General features: G+C 36.1%; 1 protein-coding gene across 6 annotated transcripts in view; it reads right to left on the bottom strand.

Moving 5' to 3' along the window:
- Positions 1-66: 66 nt before the first annotated feature.
- The window catches only part of ACAP2 (ArfGAP with coiled-coil, ankyrin repeat and PH domains 2), a 66,694-nt gene continuing 44,681 nt past the window's right edge, over positions 67-22,079 (bottom strand). Inside the window, exons 11-25 of one of the 6 annotated variants that reach the window (XM_040612890.1) lie at positions 21,579-21,599; positions 18,307-18,358; positions 17,282-17,382; positions 15,996-16,101; positions 15,383-15,591; positions 15,113-15,182; positions 13,660-13,754; positions 12,227-12,411; positions 11,792-11,896; positions 11,318-11,410; positions 9,881-10,068; positions 9,429-9,538; positions 8,442-8,552; positions 8,142-8,203; positions 67-3,270 (exon numbers count right to left, since the gene is read on the bottom strand). In XM_040612890.1, coding sequence (XP_040468824.1) covers positions 3,167-3,270; positions 8,142-8,203; positions 8,442-8,552; positions 9,429-9,538; positions 9,881-10,068; positions 11,318-11,410; positions 11,792-11,896; positions 12,227-12,411; positions 13,660-13,754; positions 15,113-15,182; positions 15,383-15,591; positions 15,996-16,101; positions 17,282-17,382; positions 18,307-18,358; positions 21,579-21,599 — 1,612 coding nt within the window. In that variant the 3' untranslated portion in view covers positions 67-3,166. The remainder of the gene's footprint in view (positions 3,271-8,141; positions 8,204-8,441; positions 8,553-9,428; positions 9,539-9,880; positions 10,069-11,317; positions 11,411-11,791; positions 11,897-12,226; positions 12,412-13,659; positions 13,755-15,112; positions 15,183-15,382; positions 15,592-15,995; positions 16,102-17,281; positions 17,383-18,306; positions 18,359-21,578; positions 21,600-22,079) is intronic. The other 5 variants (XM_040612891.1, XM_040612892.1, XM_040612893.1 and 2 more) reach the window with 5 other exon arrangements.

Raw genomic sequence — 22,079 nt, 5'->3', positions numbered from 1 at the left:
CACTGTACTGACCTTAACATAAAATAGGAAACCTTATGAACAATCAAAACAATACAGACCACCAAGGAGACACCACAGACACCATTTTAATAAACATGCAACGTAAATAAATTACACCTTTGAAATCAAGATGCATTAGAATGTATATTTGACTCCTTGACAATTGTCTTTCCAAGAGACTTCTGGAACACATGATCTAACTCTGGCTAGGAAAAATATTATAAAATCTTTCAATGGGCTACCTAATAAGTTATTAAAAATGCATGTGAAAGCTGATTTTAAACTGTGTTGGGAATTCACTGCTTTGTAGCTCACCAATATATTTCACACCTACAGAGAAACATGAACTGGAATCGAAGATTTCTATTATTTGGTGCGGAGTACAAGACACTAACCCAAAAGGGAGCCTTACTGTCTACTATTCTAGTTATACTGAGGTTCATATTGTAATAAAAATGAAAGTTTCCTAACATTACTGAGCAGAATAATATTAAGACTCATATTAGTCCAATAAAATTAGGACTCAGCACGTGAGTCAGAACTGTGTGAATCCAGATCCTCCGAGCCCTGGCGACAACCATGCTTTGTACAACTGAAGGCCGAACCTCACGAGTTACAGAGGCCCTGGAGCACTGAGCCTGCCTGCCTCTGGTAGGACTAAGCCATCAATACAGCCAAAATGAATATGGCATCAAGTTATGTGAAATGATGAGAAACGTTAATGGATGCATTGCACCTGGCCTGAAAAAAGTTTTAACTGAATGCAGCTTATACTGGACACCCTCGCATACCTAAAAGGATTTGGGAAGGAGGCTGCAGGATCAGAAGTGACATACCTACCTCCTGACCCATTAACGCTCAAGAGCTCCTGACAAGAGTAATACAACCTGTGGATCAGGTATGCTTTGTTAGTCCTTTAGCATAAAACAGACTGATACTGCTTTCCCAGACAGATCAGAGCTGGGAATGCAGCATATGGATCTACAGAGATACAGAGAAGCAGCTTTTTTGACTACAGGAAGTCATCCTGCAAAATCTGTCACAGATTTTTGTGGCTAGGGAGGAATATACCAGCACGAGATTTGAAGTAAGTGTCTCCGACATTTTTCCAGCAGCATGGACTGAGATAGTGATTATGCCATTTAAGCTTTAGGTAGCTTTACATTACAGCCAATCGCACTACATGCTGCCTGTCACGTAGGCTGCAAAAGACAAATCTTTAGAAAAAACTATGCCTAAAGTGTATACTATACATAGTCATATCTTACATTCTCCCATCTGTACACTGGGAATTTTACTTTAAGATATACTAGAACATCCACTGCTGTTAAATACTGCAGAATAGGAAGTATATTATCATTTAAATAAACAGCTATTTAAAAAACAACTTACTAGAAATTACTACTTAATAGCTGATACTCCTAAGTTTCTTACTATTCAGACTAAATGCACTCTTTAAATGGGCAGAATCTGCTTTTCCTAGCGTAATTAGACCACATGAGGCAAAAACTGTTTTGTAAGATTCTTTTGCTCTGAAAAAGAATCTATTGGACAATTGTAAAACCCTGTTAATTTTGCAGCAATAGTCATCCAGATTTGATACAAAATTATAAATACTTAAAATACTTTGTTAAAATTTCATGTGCCAGAAAGTTCAATTTTACCGTAGTTTACAGATTATTTTTCTCCCCCCGCAATTTTGCTTATCTTAGCCAGCTTGGAGAAAAGCCAATTAATTTCCTAAATCCATTTAAACAGCAAGTTAGCATAATGCCATGGCTATTAGGATTATTAAAAATTCACATTGATACTATGTTACCTGAAAATTCTCCTTAAGTTGTCCACAGGGCAGACAAATAGAGCATAAATAACTATCTGCTGCTTTGGGGCTTCAGGTGATTACTACCTAGGTATTAACCTGACATATAAGCAAGTATCTACAGACACCATTTATGCATCCACAAAGTGGAGCTCACTAACGAATAAAGCAAATTGTATTGCTGCCCTCAGAATACAGCTGGAGACTACGCTCATTCATTACTTTGCAAAAATGTGCAATTAAATTCCTAGGGTTTCTTGTGCACACCTTAGTTTAGACAACACACATTACATGATCTGCAAAGATGTGTATGGAAGGATACTGCTTCCTGATACAAAGGATTGATTGCCCTGAATTTAGAGTGGTTGCATAACATGTGAAATGTTATATATTCATCTTAGGGCTAGCAGTGAGAACAGCAAAAACAAAAGGTAACAGACATCCTTTGTATGACTGTTCTACACAAACTCCATTGGCTCAATATTTACTTCCATGTCTCAAGTTTCAAGTTTTGATGTCAAAATACTACAAACAAACCCCACATCATGTCCGGAAGGATTAAGTTTATTTTCTGTGAAAGGTTCCACATGCTCATGTGAAAGTATACTTGCTGCACAGAAAGCTTAATTTAAGAGAAAAAAGGAAAATAAACTGCTCTTAGAAGTCTGGTTCTCCAGGTTATATAACTATTGTGACTGACCCGCAGTCACTAGCATAAAGGCCAGCCTGGTGGTACAGCTTCCACTGTGGAAGAGCTTGCAGAAGAGCAGGAGCTTGTCTTGTTATTAACAGCCTACCTCTAAAAAGAGTCAGCACAGGAAAAGGGACTTTGTTAAGTTATAGGCCCACAAACAGGAAGACAACTCAGCAAGTCATGACCCCGATTCCCTTCCAAACAGTCCCAGAAAATGCAACCCAGACCTTCTCGTCAGAGGCACATTCTTTATGGCAATAGGGAGACAGATGACAGTAGGCAATAGTAAATAGCAAAAGCTGGTCTGATCCTCCTGCCATCACGAGTCTACAACATGTACAGCTATGCTCTGCTACCTTTATGTATGAACAGCAGACAGCTTTGTTCTTGCTAACAGGTACTGTTTTTATACTGAGCTAGCAGGTATTCCTTTTATTGTTTTTTTAAAACATTTTCTTCAGCTGCTGAGGTATACATACTGTGGAACATAAAAAAAAACCTCATACATTTCCCCAGCTACCACAATCTAAAGCTACATTAGAGTGGTCATTTTATCCAAGCTATCTAACAAAATGCATATAATTCATTCTGTTACAGTAAAAAAAAAAAAAAGACTTGCACTATCAGGATCAGGTTCTTTTCCTTCTTGACACTTAAGACTTCTGGGAATCTGACTGCTGGAAACGGTTTAGCTTCTCTGGATTATTTGATGCCATTTGAGAAAAGTCACGAAAAATGTCCTGATAAATTTCATCTCCTAGGTAGGAAAGAAAAGGGAAACAGTTTTAAACATTTGTGATAGGTAACATCACCCACCATCACACAAATGCCCTGCTGTGCTACCCATTACTGTATAACACTCATCCACATATAAAGATTGCTTATAGGTGGAATGATGCTTATGTGAACTCTTTGGGACTGTTTACTGGCATGCACATTCTGTAGAAGCAAATTAAACAAAGCCAAACTATACCTGAAATAGTACCTCACACGCAGCCACACAGAAGAAAGTTCAGAGTTAGAAAGGAAAAATGAAAGCATTTTAAAGCAACATAAAAAGAAAAATGTTTATTAGCTATTAAAGAATGAAATCTTTGTTTTTGCAAGGAATTGCTAACCAAGATTCTCTTCAGAAAAAGTAGAATTATGGCATAAATAAAGATTTACTTGGCAACAGAGGTCAGAAGTCTTACAGCCAGACAGAACTCTCCAGGAAAGAAACAACCAGCAAGCAATAGTATAAAAAAGCAGCAATCCTAAGTAGAGAAATTACTGTTCATAAGTCCTTTCGGTCTATTACTTCAGCAAATATAAATTTTTACATGCATTACTGAACATCCATTACATCTTTTAGTTTTATCTGTAAGAGTGATGATACTTTCCTTAAACACCTTTCATTTGGTTTTTTTATCCTCACACTTTGTGCTTAAACACAACCTGACTACTAGTATATATTCCCAAATGAGGGATGGCAGCAATTTCCACCAGGCCTATCTCCTTCTCTCCCTCTCCTTCCCTGTCTACAAAAGAAAGCACATTCAGAAATGATTACATTTTGAATCATTGCCCAGTCATTCTTCTAACGCTTTAAAAATGGACACTTTCACATTCTTTCATATGCTGCAGCATTTTGGGCCTTGAGTCCAGGTTTCATTTTAAAACATTAACCATACCCTATTGCCTTCAAAGGGAATTAAATGCATGAAACATTTGGTCTGGTCAGGAACTATGCAGCCATCCAAATTTTACTGTATTCCCAACACAGCTGATCACACAGGACACAAGATCACAGCACTACTGTTCCTTGCTGACAGCTTGATTAATAGCACAACAAAGAAATCAACCCAAAACCTCTCTCATAATGTACATTGAACATGAAGATTTTTCTTTTCCAGTGTGACTGTGGAAGAAAAGTATTATTCCACCTTTATTTTTTTTTTACCAAAGGATAGTTTTAAAAAGGATGCGTGTTTAAAAGTTCGCACTACAGTGAAGAGTTACACTGTTTTGGTTTTCCATCTTTTAATGCACATTTCCAATATTAGAACTATTAATCTTTTGGAGATGAGACTCCATTCCTTTGAAAGAACTTTCAGAAATTGTAACTGACCTTCCAAAAGTATTTAACATGCATGGCATGTGGGTTTATATAAAAATTTAATGACACAATTCTTCCCAGACTTTAAGATAAATACATTCAATACTGCTCTCTTAGGAAAAGTCAGTTCTAGCGAAACTCCCTTTTGGTTTTCAGATTTAGTTTCAAGTATCATCATCTAGAGATGAAGCAGGCACAGGACATTGTATTGTAACAGTTTCTGATAACTGTTTGCACTGGGAGATAAGCACAGAATGAAGGGAGTTGTAACATTCACCAAAAGAACAGCTATGAAGAACACAAATCGCAATCAAGCTTGTATGATAAAAGCAATTATGCTTTTAACACAGAAGTAGGTTGCACTGGTGAACTAGTACTGTAGTTCAAGCTGCCATAGTTGGTTCTTTCAAATCAATTTGAAAGAAAAAAAAGCTATTTTTGCAAGATATGCTCTATGTTTGGCTCTATTACATAACAAAAATACTGCATACAAAAATATACTAAAATAAAGTGCCCCTTTAGTTTGTATGCTGCATTAAAATACTTAATACTGTAAACCTTATAATGATTTCAAAATCCTACTTTAAAATCGAATTCTGGAAATTCCCTTTCCAAGCAATGTTCTCCCTAAAGTGCAGGTTTTATGTACAAAAATACTATAACAGTGCTTTACCACTTAACACCAGAGTAACTCAAAAGGCACACATCATACATTCAAGAAAAGATAGGAAGAAAAAGTAGCAATACTAATATCATAGAGTTAGCAGACATACTGTAGCACCAGAAGATGAGCACTCGAGTATTATACAAGAAACAGTACAATGGTGCATATGGCTTCTACCACCAGAAATGAAATTTTTGTGGAACAAGCTAGTTTCAGCTAGTTCCCATTCTAGGAATATTTTGGAAGACCAACTGTACCTTGCAAAGCAATATATACATTCTCTCAGTAGCTCAAACCAGCCAGGTATATTTAAATTAGAAATGTTGATGCCATTAGCTACATTAGTAATTGCTTATCAGTTGCATTACTAAAGCAGGGAAATAGGCAGTTGGCTTCACTCTGATGACAGCAAACTCATATATCGATATTTACCCTCACATAGCTCCCAGCAAACATACAACTGTCTTGAAAATCCTTATTTTCTTCTAGAATCATAATATTAGAAAAGAGCAGTTCTCAAATAAGAGCAGTGCAGATAATTTAACATGTATATGCAGTGAAAAAGACCTGCCTCGTCTACGACCATGTATGTAAAGGCATCATACATCATGACAGCAGAGACAGGTTTTGTGCTTACACTTACATTATTACACAACCCTTCTAGCAGGCTAGCAGACATTAACATTTAAAATGCTCAAATATTTACTTCAACTGTTAAAAAGACTTCAGTGAGTAAAGAATCAAGGAAAGCAGAGCTATGCTATCCAAAGATACAGCAAGATCTCTTGTCTGGGACACTGTGCTTCAGCTTGTGGCCTGCATTTCAAAAATTATTCTAAAGATACCCTCCCCTTGATTTTGGCAATCTCTAACTGTTGTGGCAGCTCTACTTTCCATTGTCAATCTAACCTACTTACAAGGATCAGACACAGATATTTTACAGATAGTATCAACTGCAGTCGCTAGGCTCTACTGTAATACAAACTGGTAAAAAGGTCAAGATATTTTCAATGAAAGACTTAGCCAGCTTTTTATTTCATCTACCTAACTAAAGAATCTGCCAAAAAAAAATTTTAAACAAGGTGTCAAGGAAAATAGTCTCCCTCATCTCCAGTTTAAACTCATTCATATTTTCATGTAAGTGTTGCCTTTTTATGAATGAATGAAACATTTCACTAAACATTTGTAACATTTAGTAACGAACTAAAGGCTTTTTGTGCAAACTATAGAAACATATTTTTCTGGTTTATAATAATTCTGGATTTGTGATCTAAAATATTCATTTATAATTTAGCACAGAGCTTCCGAATCTGAATACCTCCTCTAAACACCTCTAATCTAAAATATTCATTTATGATTTAGCAAAAAGTTTCCAAATCAAAACACCTCCCTCCCTTAAAACAATGGCATTTTACCATTTGACACCAACAGTTACTATTTTTACCTCTTAAAATGAAAGTGAGAAGACTCAAAAATACTTCAGTATTTGTTATCTTCAGCCTGCCAGTGAAGTAATATGCAATTATAGGAGAAAACAGCTTCACATTCAAAACGGCCAAACTGGCAATAGACATTTTTCATACGCATGGCCTGCTGCATTTTCTGAGTGGGGAATTCTTCCTCATTAAAGCTCATAATCAAGTGTATGTTTTTAAATTATCTGTTGCTCTGTCAAAGAAAGCATTTGAATGTCTGAGTGTCTACAGTACTTTTAATTTGAATTTCCTAGAAGACTTGTTTAAAATGGAATTTGAAAAACATCTATTCTTAAGGAGGAACTAAATATATATGGTTTATTTAATAGAGTTCATCTGAGATACTGACATCAGACTCAGTGTTGCCCCCTGAGTACGCTGCAGCCCCAGTCTGGTAAAAGACATAAGCACACACCATCCTTATGTATTTTCCACCAATTCACAAGGGCTTTATAGGAGTGAGCCAAGAGTACTCAGCACTCAACCTTAAAAATAAGATTTGCTTTTCACTGCTGCCAGGTATAGCGGCATGTTTTTAGCTGTCTAACTTGACAATCAAGTGTACCTTCATTATTGACATTTGCATGAAGTTCAATTCCTATGGAAGCAAACCATAACTTGCATAAATATCACATCAGAACATAATGTAGATTGGGACTGAATGCCCGAGAATAAAGTTGCACATATTCATTAAATAAAATCTGTTACTTTCTTCGAATGTCTCAAATGTCTGCCAATTTCTTTTTTTAATCAAATGGTAAGATACTATGCATACAAAAATACATACTTAAGAATGACTGTTTTGCTTCTTATTGTATCAAATAAAAATATTTAAAAATAAAATTAAGTAAATAACATTTATATTTCTGTCTGGAGTTATTTTGAAATATTTGATGTACATTTTTACATCGCTGTGCAAGCATTTTTTCTTAAAAAACAGAAAAAGAGGATCATTCCACAGGAAGGAGAATGGTATCCTGTAATAAGATGAACTCCTCAACTGTCTCTGAGCAACCTGGGTCAGAAAGCTGCTATTAAGTAACATCAGGTACACCCTAACGTTATGTAAATTTCAATGGAACATCAACAGGAGGAAACTGTGAACAACTACCAGCAGAACAGGTTGGTAATGGCTGTAGTAACATAATACTAATGTAACTACTACAATAATGTACTGCAAACACTCTCCTTTTAGGTGTCCTAAATAGTCTGACAGTCACACTAGTGAATTTCAATGAAGCTTTAACATGTGTTGGTTGTTTATAAAAAACATTATTGTATGAAGCTATCTTAAACTTCCCTCAGATCCTAAGAATCTAATTGTAAACTGATAAATTCTTGAATACACTTCTTATACTGCATTTCAGTATGGTTATTAGTAGAGTATTGACCTGGCTGTCCGTAGAGTCCTTCAGATTCACGCATTTCTTCATTCATCCTTGCTAAACGCAACCTATGATTTAGAAAATAAAAACAATGTCATCTTTAAAGTTCTAAAAAAAGACTGCACTTCAAGACCTACAATGCACTCCTGAATCTCACACCAGTGAGGTCATCAGTGCACAGTGCACTGATTTTCCTTTTGCTCTCCCTGTTTTTAGATAAAGGAATTTTAACATTTCTTGTATTTTTAACTTGAAACAGAAAAGGAAAACCTAGTGACCTAGCCAAAAAAAGAACATACAACTTACAATGTTACAATATCTGCATTTGCAGCTTCCACTGCTATACTCAATGGATCTTTCCCATCTTCATCAGTGGCATGCTGGTTTGCTCCTCGTTTTAGGAATAAACACACTTGCCTGTTTAAAAAAAGCATTTAAGAATAATTTTCACAGCAATAAAGGAATAAGGGAAAAAAGCAAATAAGTTCAAGCTTTATGTGATTTATTTGGCTTAAGTCACCAGAAGTCTCTTGAATTTATCAAAACAGCGCTGCTCATCTAGAATAACTAACAGTAGTTAGGCTAACGCAGTAGTACACAAACCCTTTAATTAAGCCACACTACAAGGACAGCCTAATCATGCTAGTGCAGCAAGGAATTTAACCCTCCAAAAGTGTGACTCCACCTTCCTGTATCATCTTTGGTTATAGAACCAAAAAACCTCATCTCTTTTACCATGACAGAAAGAGCCACTGAACACAATAAATCAATACAGGAAGGAATAGAGTTCACAGGTGCTTGATTTACCCAATAAAAATGGATTTAATTTTCCTCTGCTATTAGAACTTTTCATCTTTATAAACAGGGCATACAGAATAAGCTTACACCTTAAACTCCCCCAAGCTGTTGCACTCTAGAATGCATGCATGTACTCTCTGTAACACAGGTGGGATGAATCAGAAAAGGCCTTGGCCCTCACATACCACTATTTCTCCTATTTGTATCACATTTCTTAAGGAAACAAGGAAAGTCTCATGAGTCTTCACCAGACGTTCATGATATCTCAAAGCATCACTAAATAAATGTTTTCACAAAATGGACCAAAGTGTGTTTACAGTTGTGTGTTTTGCTAGCTAAGTCAAAATGTTATTTCCTCTCACCACAAAAACCTAAGAAAAATCTAGGTAACCTGAAAAACATTAAAATGCCAGAATATTCAGGGAAATGAAGCAGCTTCACATTAACAACTATAGTGAAGGACAGCCATTTACAAATTCTGGAGCAGCGAGTTACCCAGTGTGCCCTAGAACTGTGGCATGGTGCAGGGGTCCTCTTCCTTTCATGTCCCTGATGTTCACGTTGGCCCCATTCTGCAGCAAAAATTCACAAGCAACCAACGAACCCTACAGAATAAAAGCAATGAAACAATTCAGGACCAGATTTCTAGAACACGAGCCAAACTTGTCCTGCCTTCTCACCACTGAGTCACGTGGCAAAGGGAACAGAAAGGATTTGCTTCCACATAAAATTTCAACACTACTACGTTATATAATTCCAAACAAAGCATAAAAAGTAAAAAACAAATAGTTCAGAAACAACTTTGAGAGAACATTGTAAAAACAACTGCAACATCACATTATCATTCATTAGCGAAGCAAGCAGTTCAAAAGGAACAGTGACACAGAAATGTTGCTATTATTCCCCTTCCCCTCCTCCCACATCTGTCAGTGCTGTATATCACATACCCCTCGCACTGCCTGAATGAGTGGTGTTGCTTTGTTTTCTTCTACATTGACCCAGTTTACTTCAGCTCCATGTGCCAATGCTTCTGCCATATCAGGAAGACTCTTCTCAAAGGCAGCTCGATACAGCTGCAATCCTGGACTAGACTGTTTGGAGTCACAGAACACAGCAGACTCTTGCTTGTCTCCTTCTGAAAAGAAAAAAAAATTGCTTCTCTAACCCCTGTTTTTATAAGGTACCCCCTGGAATTCTGATCAAAAATATAATTTCTCTGGCATAAGGTAGCTCAGGTTTTGCAGAATGCTGTGTGTTGTCACGCTGTTCTGCCAGAAGTCACAGATGCCTTTAGCTTGTTCCAGCATTCAGGCATGGCCACATCACAGAATTATTACTGCCCAGAAAACATTTTCTCCACATTACTGACTATTCTTCAATCTACATATTCCATGTCATTTCTAAGAAACTATTTTAGCTTAAAGTGTGTTTTATCCTATACTGCAAGATAGGAATAAAACCAATTTCCTGCAAAGATGTAGTCATACAAATGTATCTTTATCTGCAACAGCTTGATATACCTGAATATGAAGCTAACACTGTTCTGACCTAATTTTCCTTAAAAAATCCCATTGTCATTTACCAATTATTTGCTGTAGCCTATAATCTTTTGGACTAAAACATAATCTTTCTTTTCATCTCAAGGAGTTATACACAGTGAAGTCTGGGAGATAGACACTGCTATAATATAAGCTTTCATGAGTTACAGCATCATAAGTGTTTCTACAATGCAGTGAAAGCCATATGCTGCTTGCCTACAAACCACAGCTGTGAAATGCTCTATTTAAAACATACCTCAGAAGAGTGCTTTGATGTAGAATAATAAGTTTGCTTTATAAATGTTTTTGATATTTTGACAAGCCATACTCAATACTTCTGTCAGACCAGGATGGTAATATTAGATAGCAAATAATTTCATCAATCAATTTATATAACTGAGTAAGGAGGGGGTAGTGTTTACAGACGTGGTCAATTCCACATAAGTAGAAACCTGACAATTGAAGCAAGAATGCTCAAATAACACATAATAGCCTACTATCTCTGACTTAATAGGAATTTTATCTCCAAGGGCTTAACTACTTATAAAAGGATTATGTGTTTCTGTGGAGACCTGTCCATATCAAAATGCAGCACTGCTTTATCCACAAAACCCCAAAGTTTGGCTCAGTATCATCTGACTGGAAAACACATGGTTCTCTGAACTCATTTAGAAGGACCCAATGTCACACTTGCTACCAAGTCTGGAGGGAAAGAAGGTCACTCAAGCAATTTTTACCCTTGTTAAAAATGTTTCAGCCCACCACGATATCAGAGACATGATTTGTATCACCACATACTAATCTCTTTTACTAAATTTTCATCTTAAAGTGCAAAGCCTAACGCACCTGGTTCATACAAACTGTTAGCTGATATAGTAGAGGCAAGGTGTTCTCTGCTGTCATCAGCACTCTGCTGGATCCCACTGTCACTGCTTCGTACTGTTTTGGGGAGAAACTGGCATTACCATACAGGCCATAAGTACCTACTCTTCACAGATACCATGATAATAAAGCAAGCTCTTATACTTGGTCCTGAACACATCATGTTTTTAAAAAATACTAGTAATTATTCAATATTCTTAATGCATCCATAGAAAAATATGGTCACATATTGCAACCATAACATTTATAATATAATTATAAATGCCAAAGGTTACTAAAAAGGAAAAGATCAGGATAAGTAAAAAAGCTTAAATTATTTCATGAAAACACTAAGCAATGCAGTAGCCTGGAGACAATAGATTAAAGGCAGGGAAATGGCCACAACACACAATGGATTACTAGTGCAAATACTGAACATGCCATAGCTGTAGTACTTACTACTACGTAGTTTTGAAGAGGTATCAAAGTAGGAGAAGAGTGAATCTAGCTCATCAGGACAGAACAGAGACTCCCGCCTCGCCTCGTCGCTACTTACAGCAACCGCTGGGACATGCAAGTTAGCAAAGCACAAAGCAGGCAGTAAGGAAGGGATAGGGCAGGAAAGAACGTTATTGGAAAAATTAAGAAGGATGAAAATACGGAGGAAAGAAGGTGGTTAATATGTTTCTGAATGATAAGCATCCCCACTCCAAATTCTTGCCCACCTGAAAAGGCACATCTCTGAAAAAGTCTTTTCTCCCCATACTTCTGAACTAGGCTATGACCCGTTAAAAGACAGATCCAACTTCTCTGCACAAGGCAGGAAATTAATACAAAAATATGTTATTTTAAAAAGAACATGTGTGATATAGCTAGACAGAAGTCTGTAAATACCTTTTTGGGATGCCGCACCTTGTTCCCCTGCCTGAAGGGATTTTTCATGGCCACTGTGCCTTTTCTCTTCCTGACTTTGAGGCAAAACTTTTGTTCCAGATTCAAGCAGAGATACTGACCCAGGCTGCTTCTCTACAAACTTTCTTTCAACGTACTTTGCTCTGATGTATGCCTCCTTCTCCTGTCTGTCATATAAAAGAATCCTGGAGTTAATAAACTAATATTTTAGTATTTTCATGTATTAAAAGAACATCTATTTCACACTAAAGCCAGCAACCAAACTTGTAGTTTGGTATTGCTTGTAAAACACACTTAACAGCACATTTTCAGAAAGATGAGCAGTACACCGCGTAACTCATTCTGGATTCTTGATTAAACTTTGCATAAGACTCAAAAGAAAGTAATTTTCTTAAGTTCATAAATGTATATTTTCTTTGAGGTAGAGACTTTGTAAAGTGGTACGTGGAAGAATAAGTGTTAGTTACTGTATGTTACTTCTTGGTATTAATCTTTTATACGTTTTACACTTAATAACCAATTAATATAGCATACATTTAGCTTCCTAGGTAAATATAAATTGCAAAATGTTAAAGGAACATCAAGAGAACAATAACAATAATAAGCCTCGTGTAGGCATACCACCGGTTCCATAATGCTTGCTGAAATATTTTTTCTTGTAACCTCAAGTTATCTTGACACACCCTCCCCAGTTGTGACAAACCGATGAAAGGCACTCAAAGTATTACTATTGAAACTGCTGAAAAGCAGTTACCCCTAGAAGGAATATCAAGCAAATACCCTACATTATTTATACTACCATTATTGTCTCCAAATTGCCAACACTTTACAAAGCTGGTAAAAACAAAGTTTTAAAAGACATACAGCAGAAGAAAACATCAGGAAACTACCTTAAAACACAAATTAGCATCAGAGAAATGGAAGACAGCAGTACAATCATTAGAGGGTTGCTGTAAAGCAGCAGAGCTTAAGTATAACGTCGCAGGAAAGAAAGCGCATTCTGGAGATGAGTGAACAGGAGTCAAACTCAAGAGCAAAGTCATTGTAAACAAAAGGCACAGCCACAGGCTCCTTCCAGGAGCACTCACAGACCAAGTACAGCTGGCTCAGATGGTACCAAGTAGACAGGAAACAATATCAACATGCCCACATTGATGAGACAGAGCAAGATGGTATAGAGTTGTCATCAAATCAAGGGAAGGAAATCAGAAAAAGAAATTAACAATAGAAGCCAAAAGGGACTAACAGAAGAAATATCTAACAGAGTGAGAGAAGGGGGAGAGCAAACAGTGATGATAAGGGAAAACAGCGTATATCAAAGGAGTGTTACAGTTAACTGGCACCATCTTTTACAGCTGGGGGCTGAAGGAAGCAACAAGAAAAGTAAGTACGTGGCACTGCTGGTAGATTACTACCTTTGGCTTCCAGGTTGTGGCTTCTTTACTCCCACTTTTTCCAACTTCGCTTCATATATTCTATTTATAATGTCATTGCCCAATTCACACATAAGCTATGAAGAAAAATAAATAAATTTAAGTATTTCGTCTAAAGGCTTTATCTACCTATTTAGCTGGTTTTAACCTCACTCAGCCTATTTTTACAACTTCGCATTGTCACCTAAAAGTACACTTACAGAAATAAGCATGGATTTATACCATGCTAGTGAAATAATCAGTGAATAAAGATACCAAACTCTGTAAGATAGCAAAAAATAGAGTCATTCTTCTGAAGTGCCATTCTCTTTGAATAAGGACTGCAAAAATGACCATCTGTCATCCAACAATCTCTTTTGTGCGATCAGAATGATGTATGCAGGCCTTACTAACAAAGGTACTCTTTTCCACCAGCTTTCCTGGTAGCTATTCTTATCCCATCAGCAAGAGACAATTAAATCAATTCTATTCGGTCTTTCCAATAGACATTTTTGCTAAATCATTATCTGTTATGTCTACAGAAAAAGATCAAAGACAAAAAAGCAGCCTGCAAATACTACTTCAGGGAGAATTTGGCCCATGAATACAACTTCCTGATGGCAATGAACAGGCTTCTTGCTTCTAATACCAGGTAGATTATTCAGCTCTGGTATTCAAATGAACAGGACAAGGGCTGTAGTTTTGGGGTTTTTTTGTTGTTGTTTGTTGTTTCCTCACCATGAATACAGTGATATCAAAATTATTTAAGGTCAAATCACAAGAGAAACACGCCTACTCGCATTGTCTTTTGATGGTTCAGAATAGAGAAACAATACCTAAGCATCAGAACGTCACAGCTAGAAATGAATGCTTTGCATAAGTTATCCAGTTGTATAAACACATCCATGTGTGAGTTCCTGTTTTGGTATTTCAATGTCACATGATTTTCATAACCATGTTTCAAGATAGAATTTTGGCACAGAACCAGCACACAGGAGCAGTTGCATCAGCACTCTCCTATAAGCCAACAGGAGCAGGAAGTCAAGGTCTCACTTTATGAGTTGGTATTTGAATTTTCAAGTACAATCACACTTTAGGCTGATACAGCACTACCAAATTTTTCAGCCCACTATATTATTGGTATTTAAACAAATTTCCCTTTTAATATGTTAAAAGTATTAGATGAAACTTAATACTCAAAGTGCATTTGCGAACCTGGAGGTGTCATAAGTTGTTCTCACTTGCAAGTTTGTAACAAAAATGACTACTACTACTGCATATATTAAAAGAAAGAATGAATTAAAAGAAAACAACGCACAACTCTTATTTCCTACTTCAAAGTGCAAGACACGCACTGGGTACAGACGCAAGCATTTCTTGCCTTGAACTTTCTAATGCAGAGGCTTTAGTACAACAAAGTACCAAACAGAAACTTGTTTCAAGAATGCTATCATACCTTCAGAAGTTCAGGTTCCCATGAATCCAGCGTTAAAGATCTTACTTTTGAGAAATGGACTCCCAAGCTCCTAAACAGCATGAAAAAAATATTAACCATGCTATGTCTTAGACAGTTTTACCATTAATTTATGCAAATAAAGCAATTACCTTAATTCTGATTACAAAGAGGGGTTTCTAATCTGGCTTCAGTATACATTTGAAGAGGCAAACACCACCCTTCCTAATTAAGTCAACACACAAATTCTGAAGTTCTGAAGAGTTCCCCAACCTGTGTATCCCAGAGCACTCAATGCACAGCGTGATTCCTAGGTTGATACTGGCCCAGCGAGGATCTGCCAAACCACAGTCACAGCAGGCAGCATTACCAGGAATACACTGAACTCGCTGTAGAGCACTTTCTCCCTTTAACAACTTCTCTTTTGTCTCACTCCCAGATTCTAGGCTTCCAGTAGAAGGAGATGATTTCTTTTCCTGTTTCTAAAAAAGAAAAGAAACAATGACCACACATACACACTAAATTAAAGAAATAAACAGTCCCACAGATACTAACTGTGCACTAGAACCCTATGCGCTTAAGGTGAAGTAAAGCCACGGAACTGTTTAGCTTCTTAGAAAAAAACAGAATTGAATATGGGAGCATCCTATGAATTTTAATCACACTACAGAAAAATCTCATTAGAACATACAGGCCAAAGTAACACTAGTAAGATGGAGTGAAAGATACATCAGATAGAAATCACAGCCTTCAAAATTTCATTACATTTCCACTGGAAGACAGACAACAGATACTTTTTTTCTCCTCCCCTCTCACAAAAAGAGATTTTTAATTTTTCATTTTCAGGATCTAATGGGGGGTGGTGGTTTGGTTAGTTTAAACTCACCTCAGATTCATCCCCTTTCTCTCTATATGCTGTAGCAATACTGGTCTGAACAGCCTTGATCCACGCCTGCCGCAGCTTTTCTGAATCAGCCTGAAGCATGCAGCTTCTGTGACAAGTTAGATTCAGAGAGACTGACCAAGCAGCTAACATCAAACATCACATTTTTCAATAAAATACAGCCTCGAGAAAGTTGCTGACTATCACCACAAGCATATTAGATGATGCCTACTAAACAATAACTCGTTCATTTTGACAAAAAGCAGCTGACCATTTATTGACTTGCAAGCTCTTTGTTTCAGAACTATTCACAGATAATGCTAAAACATATAACTCTTCAAATAACCCAGGGAATGGCTTAGCTTCTTATTCCCTTTCTTATTCCTAATTTTTCATTTTTATATCCTCACATGCAATTTACCTCCGTGACTATTTACACAAGATACAGGTATCAATCCTTGAAAGCACAGTTTCATTCAATGAGATAAAGAAAAATTATTTTAAAGCTCTTTGACAATGAACAAACTACTTTTCACACCAACAGTCAAAGGAAACAGGTCAGGAAGTATAAAACTGTTTCAACACTGTAGGGTTGAAAAAGTATAGGCAAGCAGGAGCAAAAAGCACGTTAAAGTGAACCACACCACGGATGCAAACATTAGGATGGCAGTCTGTTAAGAAGAGAAATTTAAGTAGGAGTGGGGAGTGTAGATAAAATCCACACCTAAAAGCAGGTTGACCTTATATATAAAAACAACCTTAAATATGGTCACATCTCAAAATCATTAGTGAGAAATACATGTCCTGCCCTTGCTGTGGCAGGACCAACATATTTCTCCAAATACAACCAATACACTGCACTGCTAGAGCTGAAAAATATTTTTATTTGATAGTTTGAGGGCATCGTGAAATGTAATTTAACACTGAGACAACAATATCTTTCTCTCTCATTAGACCAATCAGAAATTTGGAGCAACTGAGATCTATTTTCTACGTTACTAAGCAGCTTGATAGTATCAGCTAGTAAGCCACAAGAGCTCCACAACCACAAGCCATTTGTGTATAAAGCACAAGAAAGCATGTTTATTTTAACGCCAAAAGTAAACTAAATACTAGGAACACTTCTCACAGCATCACTTACTCTTTGCCAAAATTTCAAGGAACAGAATTGTTCAGAAAGTTTTCCTGTTTTTATCTACCCCATGAGAAATGTTAATCTTGCATTTCAAGAAAACTGAATGTAACTTCTTTTTATTTTTAAATAAACCTGTTTCATTACTTCTCCTTACTTTGTTGGAGAAACCACCTCAAAACAGAAACGTCTTTCTATGTCTTCACAGTGTTTAACGGTGCAAAGCCGCAAGTCTTCAACAACTACTGTGGGGTTATCCTAAGAGACAAAAATTAACTAAGTCAGAGAGGAAAGAAAGTTGCTAATAATCCCAAATTATTTATATCATTTAATTCTATTTGCTTCTTTATACAATTTTCTCCTTCAAAAATAAAGTTTTAAATAGGTGGAATCAGTGATACTTAGCAGGAAATGCTTAGTGAAAATGTTAATGTTTAATTATATTTAATGAAAATTTAATAGAAACTTTGTACCTCCAATGCAACCCACTAAATAAGACCTTAAATTTAAACAACAGTATTCAAAGGAGTTCAAAGATACTTTCTAAGGAATGCAATTAACTCACAAATGAATCAGAAATAATACTGCTGATTAAGGTATAATCTAAGTGCCAAGTACAAAACCCACAAGCTGGATGCAGTGGTTTTGAAAATTTGATTCAATTCATAATAATTCTGTTGTAAACTAATGGAATTTTAAATCATGTATTTTTAATAAAGCACATTAAAAAGTAATTGGAATTCACAAATACAAAATGCTCAACTCAAATGTTCTCACACAAACTCAACTGTTACTGTAAATAACTAGAGGGAGCAAATCCTGAAAGAGTTAAACAGTTGCTCAAAGAACATCGTGGACTATTTCACTGCCAGCAAGTGTGTGCAAGCCTTTTGGGACCAACAACTTTTAAGGCTCTTCATAAACCTTCTCTGCCACAAGCTAACAGAACCCACAGCAAATACAGTATGTGCTTCAAGTCACTGTGCTGGAATCTCAAAACCTTAAATGTAGCGATCAGGCTCACTTTACAAAGGGAGAAACTAATTTAGAAAATGCAGTAGGTTGTTGGAGACCACACAGGATGTCAGTGTCAGCAATGTTTCCCCTTCCCCTAACCCCTTATCAATCCGGAAAACTATCACCCACACCCCAGACTATCCCAGGCCAGTTTTTGATACCTACCTTAAATTTCTTCTGGTACACAAGTTGGTTATTTTGTATTGAGAACCAGCGCCTATTCAAATGAAGAGACATCCAGAGAATACGTAACTGATCTTACAGTACTTACTTGACTGAAATGTGCTATCATACAGTCTGCAGAGAGACTGCATAAAAGAATTCACAAAAGTAATGCTGCAGTCAGTTTTGGCAAGTATTTCACAAGAATAATGAAAAAAGGGAAAGCAGAGACAAAACAGAAAAGAAAGCAAGGTTCAAATGACTGAGGTCCTAAACAAACACATCCATGTTATGACATTAGTTACCACACAACACATTTTCATTTCAAAGAACATTTACTTCCTTATTTTAGCAGCAAGCTACAATCTTAGGTAATTGTTTGATAAACAAATTCAGGTAGTTTGAATAACAAAGATACTTAAACTATGTAAACTACTCACTCCTAAAATATTTTTGAGCGTGAATCTAATAACTAACTTACTCAGGCACTAATAATACTACAATATTGCTGTCCCACACAGGTTTAACGTCTATCTATACTTAGCATTTCTTAAGATTTTAGATAATGAATAAAAAGAGTGCATACAAAACCAAAGCAAAACCAAGGAAAATGTTTTAAGCAGAATCCTAACTGAAGCCTCAGCTTTGTAGGAAAACATCAAATAAAAGACTTAATGAAGGCATCCTATAAAATTCAAAATATAACATAACGCAAACTCCTCTGAGCTGCATCCTTCCTTGTCAAACACACTGTTCAGATAGGATACAATTCACAGAGAATGGAAAGACCATTCATGTTCTGGAAAAAAAATAATAAGCACCTCAGATCTTTAACAACAGTGTTGTATCAGACCACTTGATATAAAAAAAAGCTGCAAATATAATCATCATTTCTAGGTCTTCTGGGGATGCACAAAATGAAAGCTAATCAATCATCACAGGATTTGAACTGGCAAAAATGGAGGGAATGCAAAAAATAATTCAGCCCTGCAGTGAAATTTACACTTCTTTGGTTTGTTCAGGGTTTTAATAATCACAGCATAATTCCTCAATTGTCTCAAATACCCCACTTAAATGACCCATCACACTTTCTGCACTGCCAATTAGTTTAACCAGTAACAGTATACAAAACACTGGATCACAATATAACTTGTTATTGTCTACAGGCTGTTGAACTTCAAGCTACAGTTTACCACAATTAGTAACAAGAGGGCTCCATATACTTAATCCAACCACCACAAGCCATTCATGAAAAGAAGCACACAAAGATTAAGTAAAACTAGATATACAAAAAAAGTTAGATTCAAAACAGAAAATCTAGTATTTGTTAGAAAAGTTAGTACTTAGTAGACAGATGAGATTCTACCTTTTAACAACTAATGTTTTCAAATGTTGTGCAGATATACTTGATTTAAAAAGCAACAACAGGACCTTCTTTTAATGCTGGATTTCCAATATAATGACGGTCATCTTTTTGGGTTAAGATAACTGAACAGAATAATGCAAAAACTACTTTTTCAATTTATTAACAGCAGTAGTCTTGGTCACTGCTATTTAAAAGGTGTCACCTTTACCATCTGTTTAAAAAACCCAATATGCAGTAAGGAAGCCTCAAATGGGAGCATAAGGCAGGTTATTTATTGCTAATATTTAAATAGGTCACTCAAAAAAGCAGACCAGAAAAGGAAAATAAACTCCAGCTTTTTAATGTGCTTTTTTTGAACATAAAGCCAAACATAAAAACACAAAAATCAGTGTTTAAGTGATAAAGGAAAAAAAATGCAGCTTTGCTCCAAGGTAACATGTAAATGGAGCAAATCTGTGATAATGGCCTTTGGTAGTGCAATTAACTTCATTAATGTAATGCCATGCTTCATTTGTTCTACAGCTAAATATTTAGCTAGTTACTAAAACAAATAAGCTCCAATCTGATCAACTGGATATAAGTGAGCACACAGATCATAAAACAAATTTGTGTCATCTATAAAGCCTAATCTAGAAGTTTTCAAAGTATTCCAACCCCTTTTTCTCGAGTAAAGAAATTTAATCTGCTTAAAAGAACTTTCCAGTCCAGCAAAGTAGTTTGGGGGTTTTTAGTTAATTGTGGGATTTTGGGAGGTTTTGTTGTTTTGAGTTTTTTTTAAAGAAAATTTTATTGAACAAGATGAACAATTTAGAACATAGTACATCTTGTAGATGACACTTTTGAAGTATATGTCAACAGAAAAAAACAAGTTGAGGCATTTTATTGTATGCTTGAAAAAAAACAGAAGTGGCAGGCTCACCTCCAACATGTCAGCACCACAGCACTTTTATTCAGGCCAAAACCTTTGAATTATTTCATTTTAACTGAGTACCATCAATAAACTTCACTCATTACTGTAGGAAACAGACTGCTGGGGCTCTACAGCAATAACAGCCAGGAACTTCTGAGGTACAGTATAAGTACTGAAGGTGGTTATAGGGTATACTACATCTATCCTGTTCTAAGAATTAGTAATTCTTAAACTTTTAGGCAACAGATGTGCAGTAAGTACCGACCATTATCCAAGTTTCTTTAAAAGCATCAATCTGTCAAAACTGAGAAGTGTGGTGAAGGAGAAAACATACTTGGGGTCTCTTAAAGTAGTTTGCACTGCCTCATTCAGCACTGCTTATGTATAGGTGTTTGGGTTTAGGAACTGAATGTTTTCCATCATTTATACCTACACAAATTCAGAAGAGTATTCATTAAATAGGAAGCCATACAAAATTAATTTAAAAACATTTCGGATTTCTGAGAACCGAGAGCAATACCCAAAAGAAATAGAAAATTTAAATAATTTGAATTTTACATAAAAAAAAGGAATCATGCTTATTGATTCTCAAAAGGCAACAGTGTTCTTCAGTAGTTGCTATTAGCATGCAAATAAAATAGAGTGATTAAGAATGCACAACATTTAAAAGTTACATCTCTGCTTCCAGTGCAGTTGGCAAGAAAAATCTCACCAACTTCAACTGGAAAAAAGTCAAAACACTGATCTTGTACGCTCAGAAGTTTGAGTGCAGAAACTTTGCTTTAATTCCTTTTTAGCTGAAACTAGCTCTTTTTCAATTCTTTTAGAAGTGTTGAGTAGCACATACACTGGCATCCGAGGCAGAATCCTTCTGTTATTTTCTTAGACTAAGCCACTTGTACATCCATTGCAAGTAATCAAAATTAAATGCAGGGTTAATTAAGAGCTTTTTGCGTGCCAAAGAAACATTGGGAAGGTATAAAAGAAGCTGGTTGGTACCTGATGTGATCTGGCTTTTTCCTGTCATGTGAAAAAATGGGGTAGGATTAAAACATAAGGGAAAGGAGCAGAAGGAATGAAAAATGCAAAATAAGCAAAGAATTAGCATGATCTGAAAATACAGCAGAATTAAAGAGGAAAACATTTAACGCATCCAACCTAAAAACTATTCAGAACATACTAGTGTTTAATAAATGCTTTTCTCCCTATACACATTTATTCACAGGTATCTTTCTTCATGACATGGACTTATTTTTCATTTGAATTTCTAGGAACCAAAACAGCTTTCACCTACTGCTCCACAATAAATGCACCTGATTTCAGTTCCTGATGTCCCAAGAAAAATCACGTACAATAAGATATAATTTACAGATAGACATACATTCAAACTAATAGGTCTCCATACCTGCTACCGTAAGGCTTTCCAGTATAAAGATATCATTTTGATTCCACCGAAGTATATTACCTGAAATACTCATGTAAATTAAACACTATCCATTT

The sequence above is a fragment of the Falco naumanni genome, chromosome 13 (genome assembly GCF_017639655.2).
Source record: "Falco naumanni isolate bFalNau1 chromosome 13, bFalNau1.pat, whole genome shotgun sequence".
NCBI lineage: Eukaryota > Metazoa > Chordata > Aves > Falconiformes > Falconidae > Falco > Falco naumanni.
The sequence above is the reverse complement of the archived record's forward strand: the minus strand, read 5'-3'. Positions and strand labels throughout refer to the sequence as shown.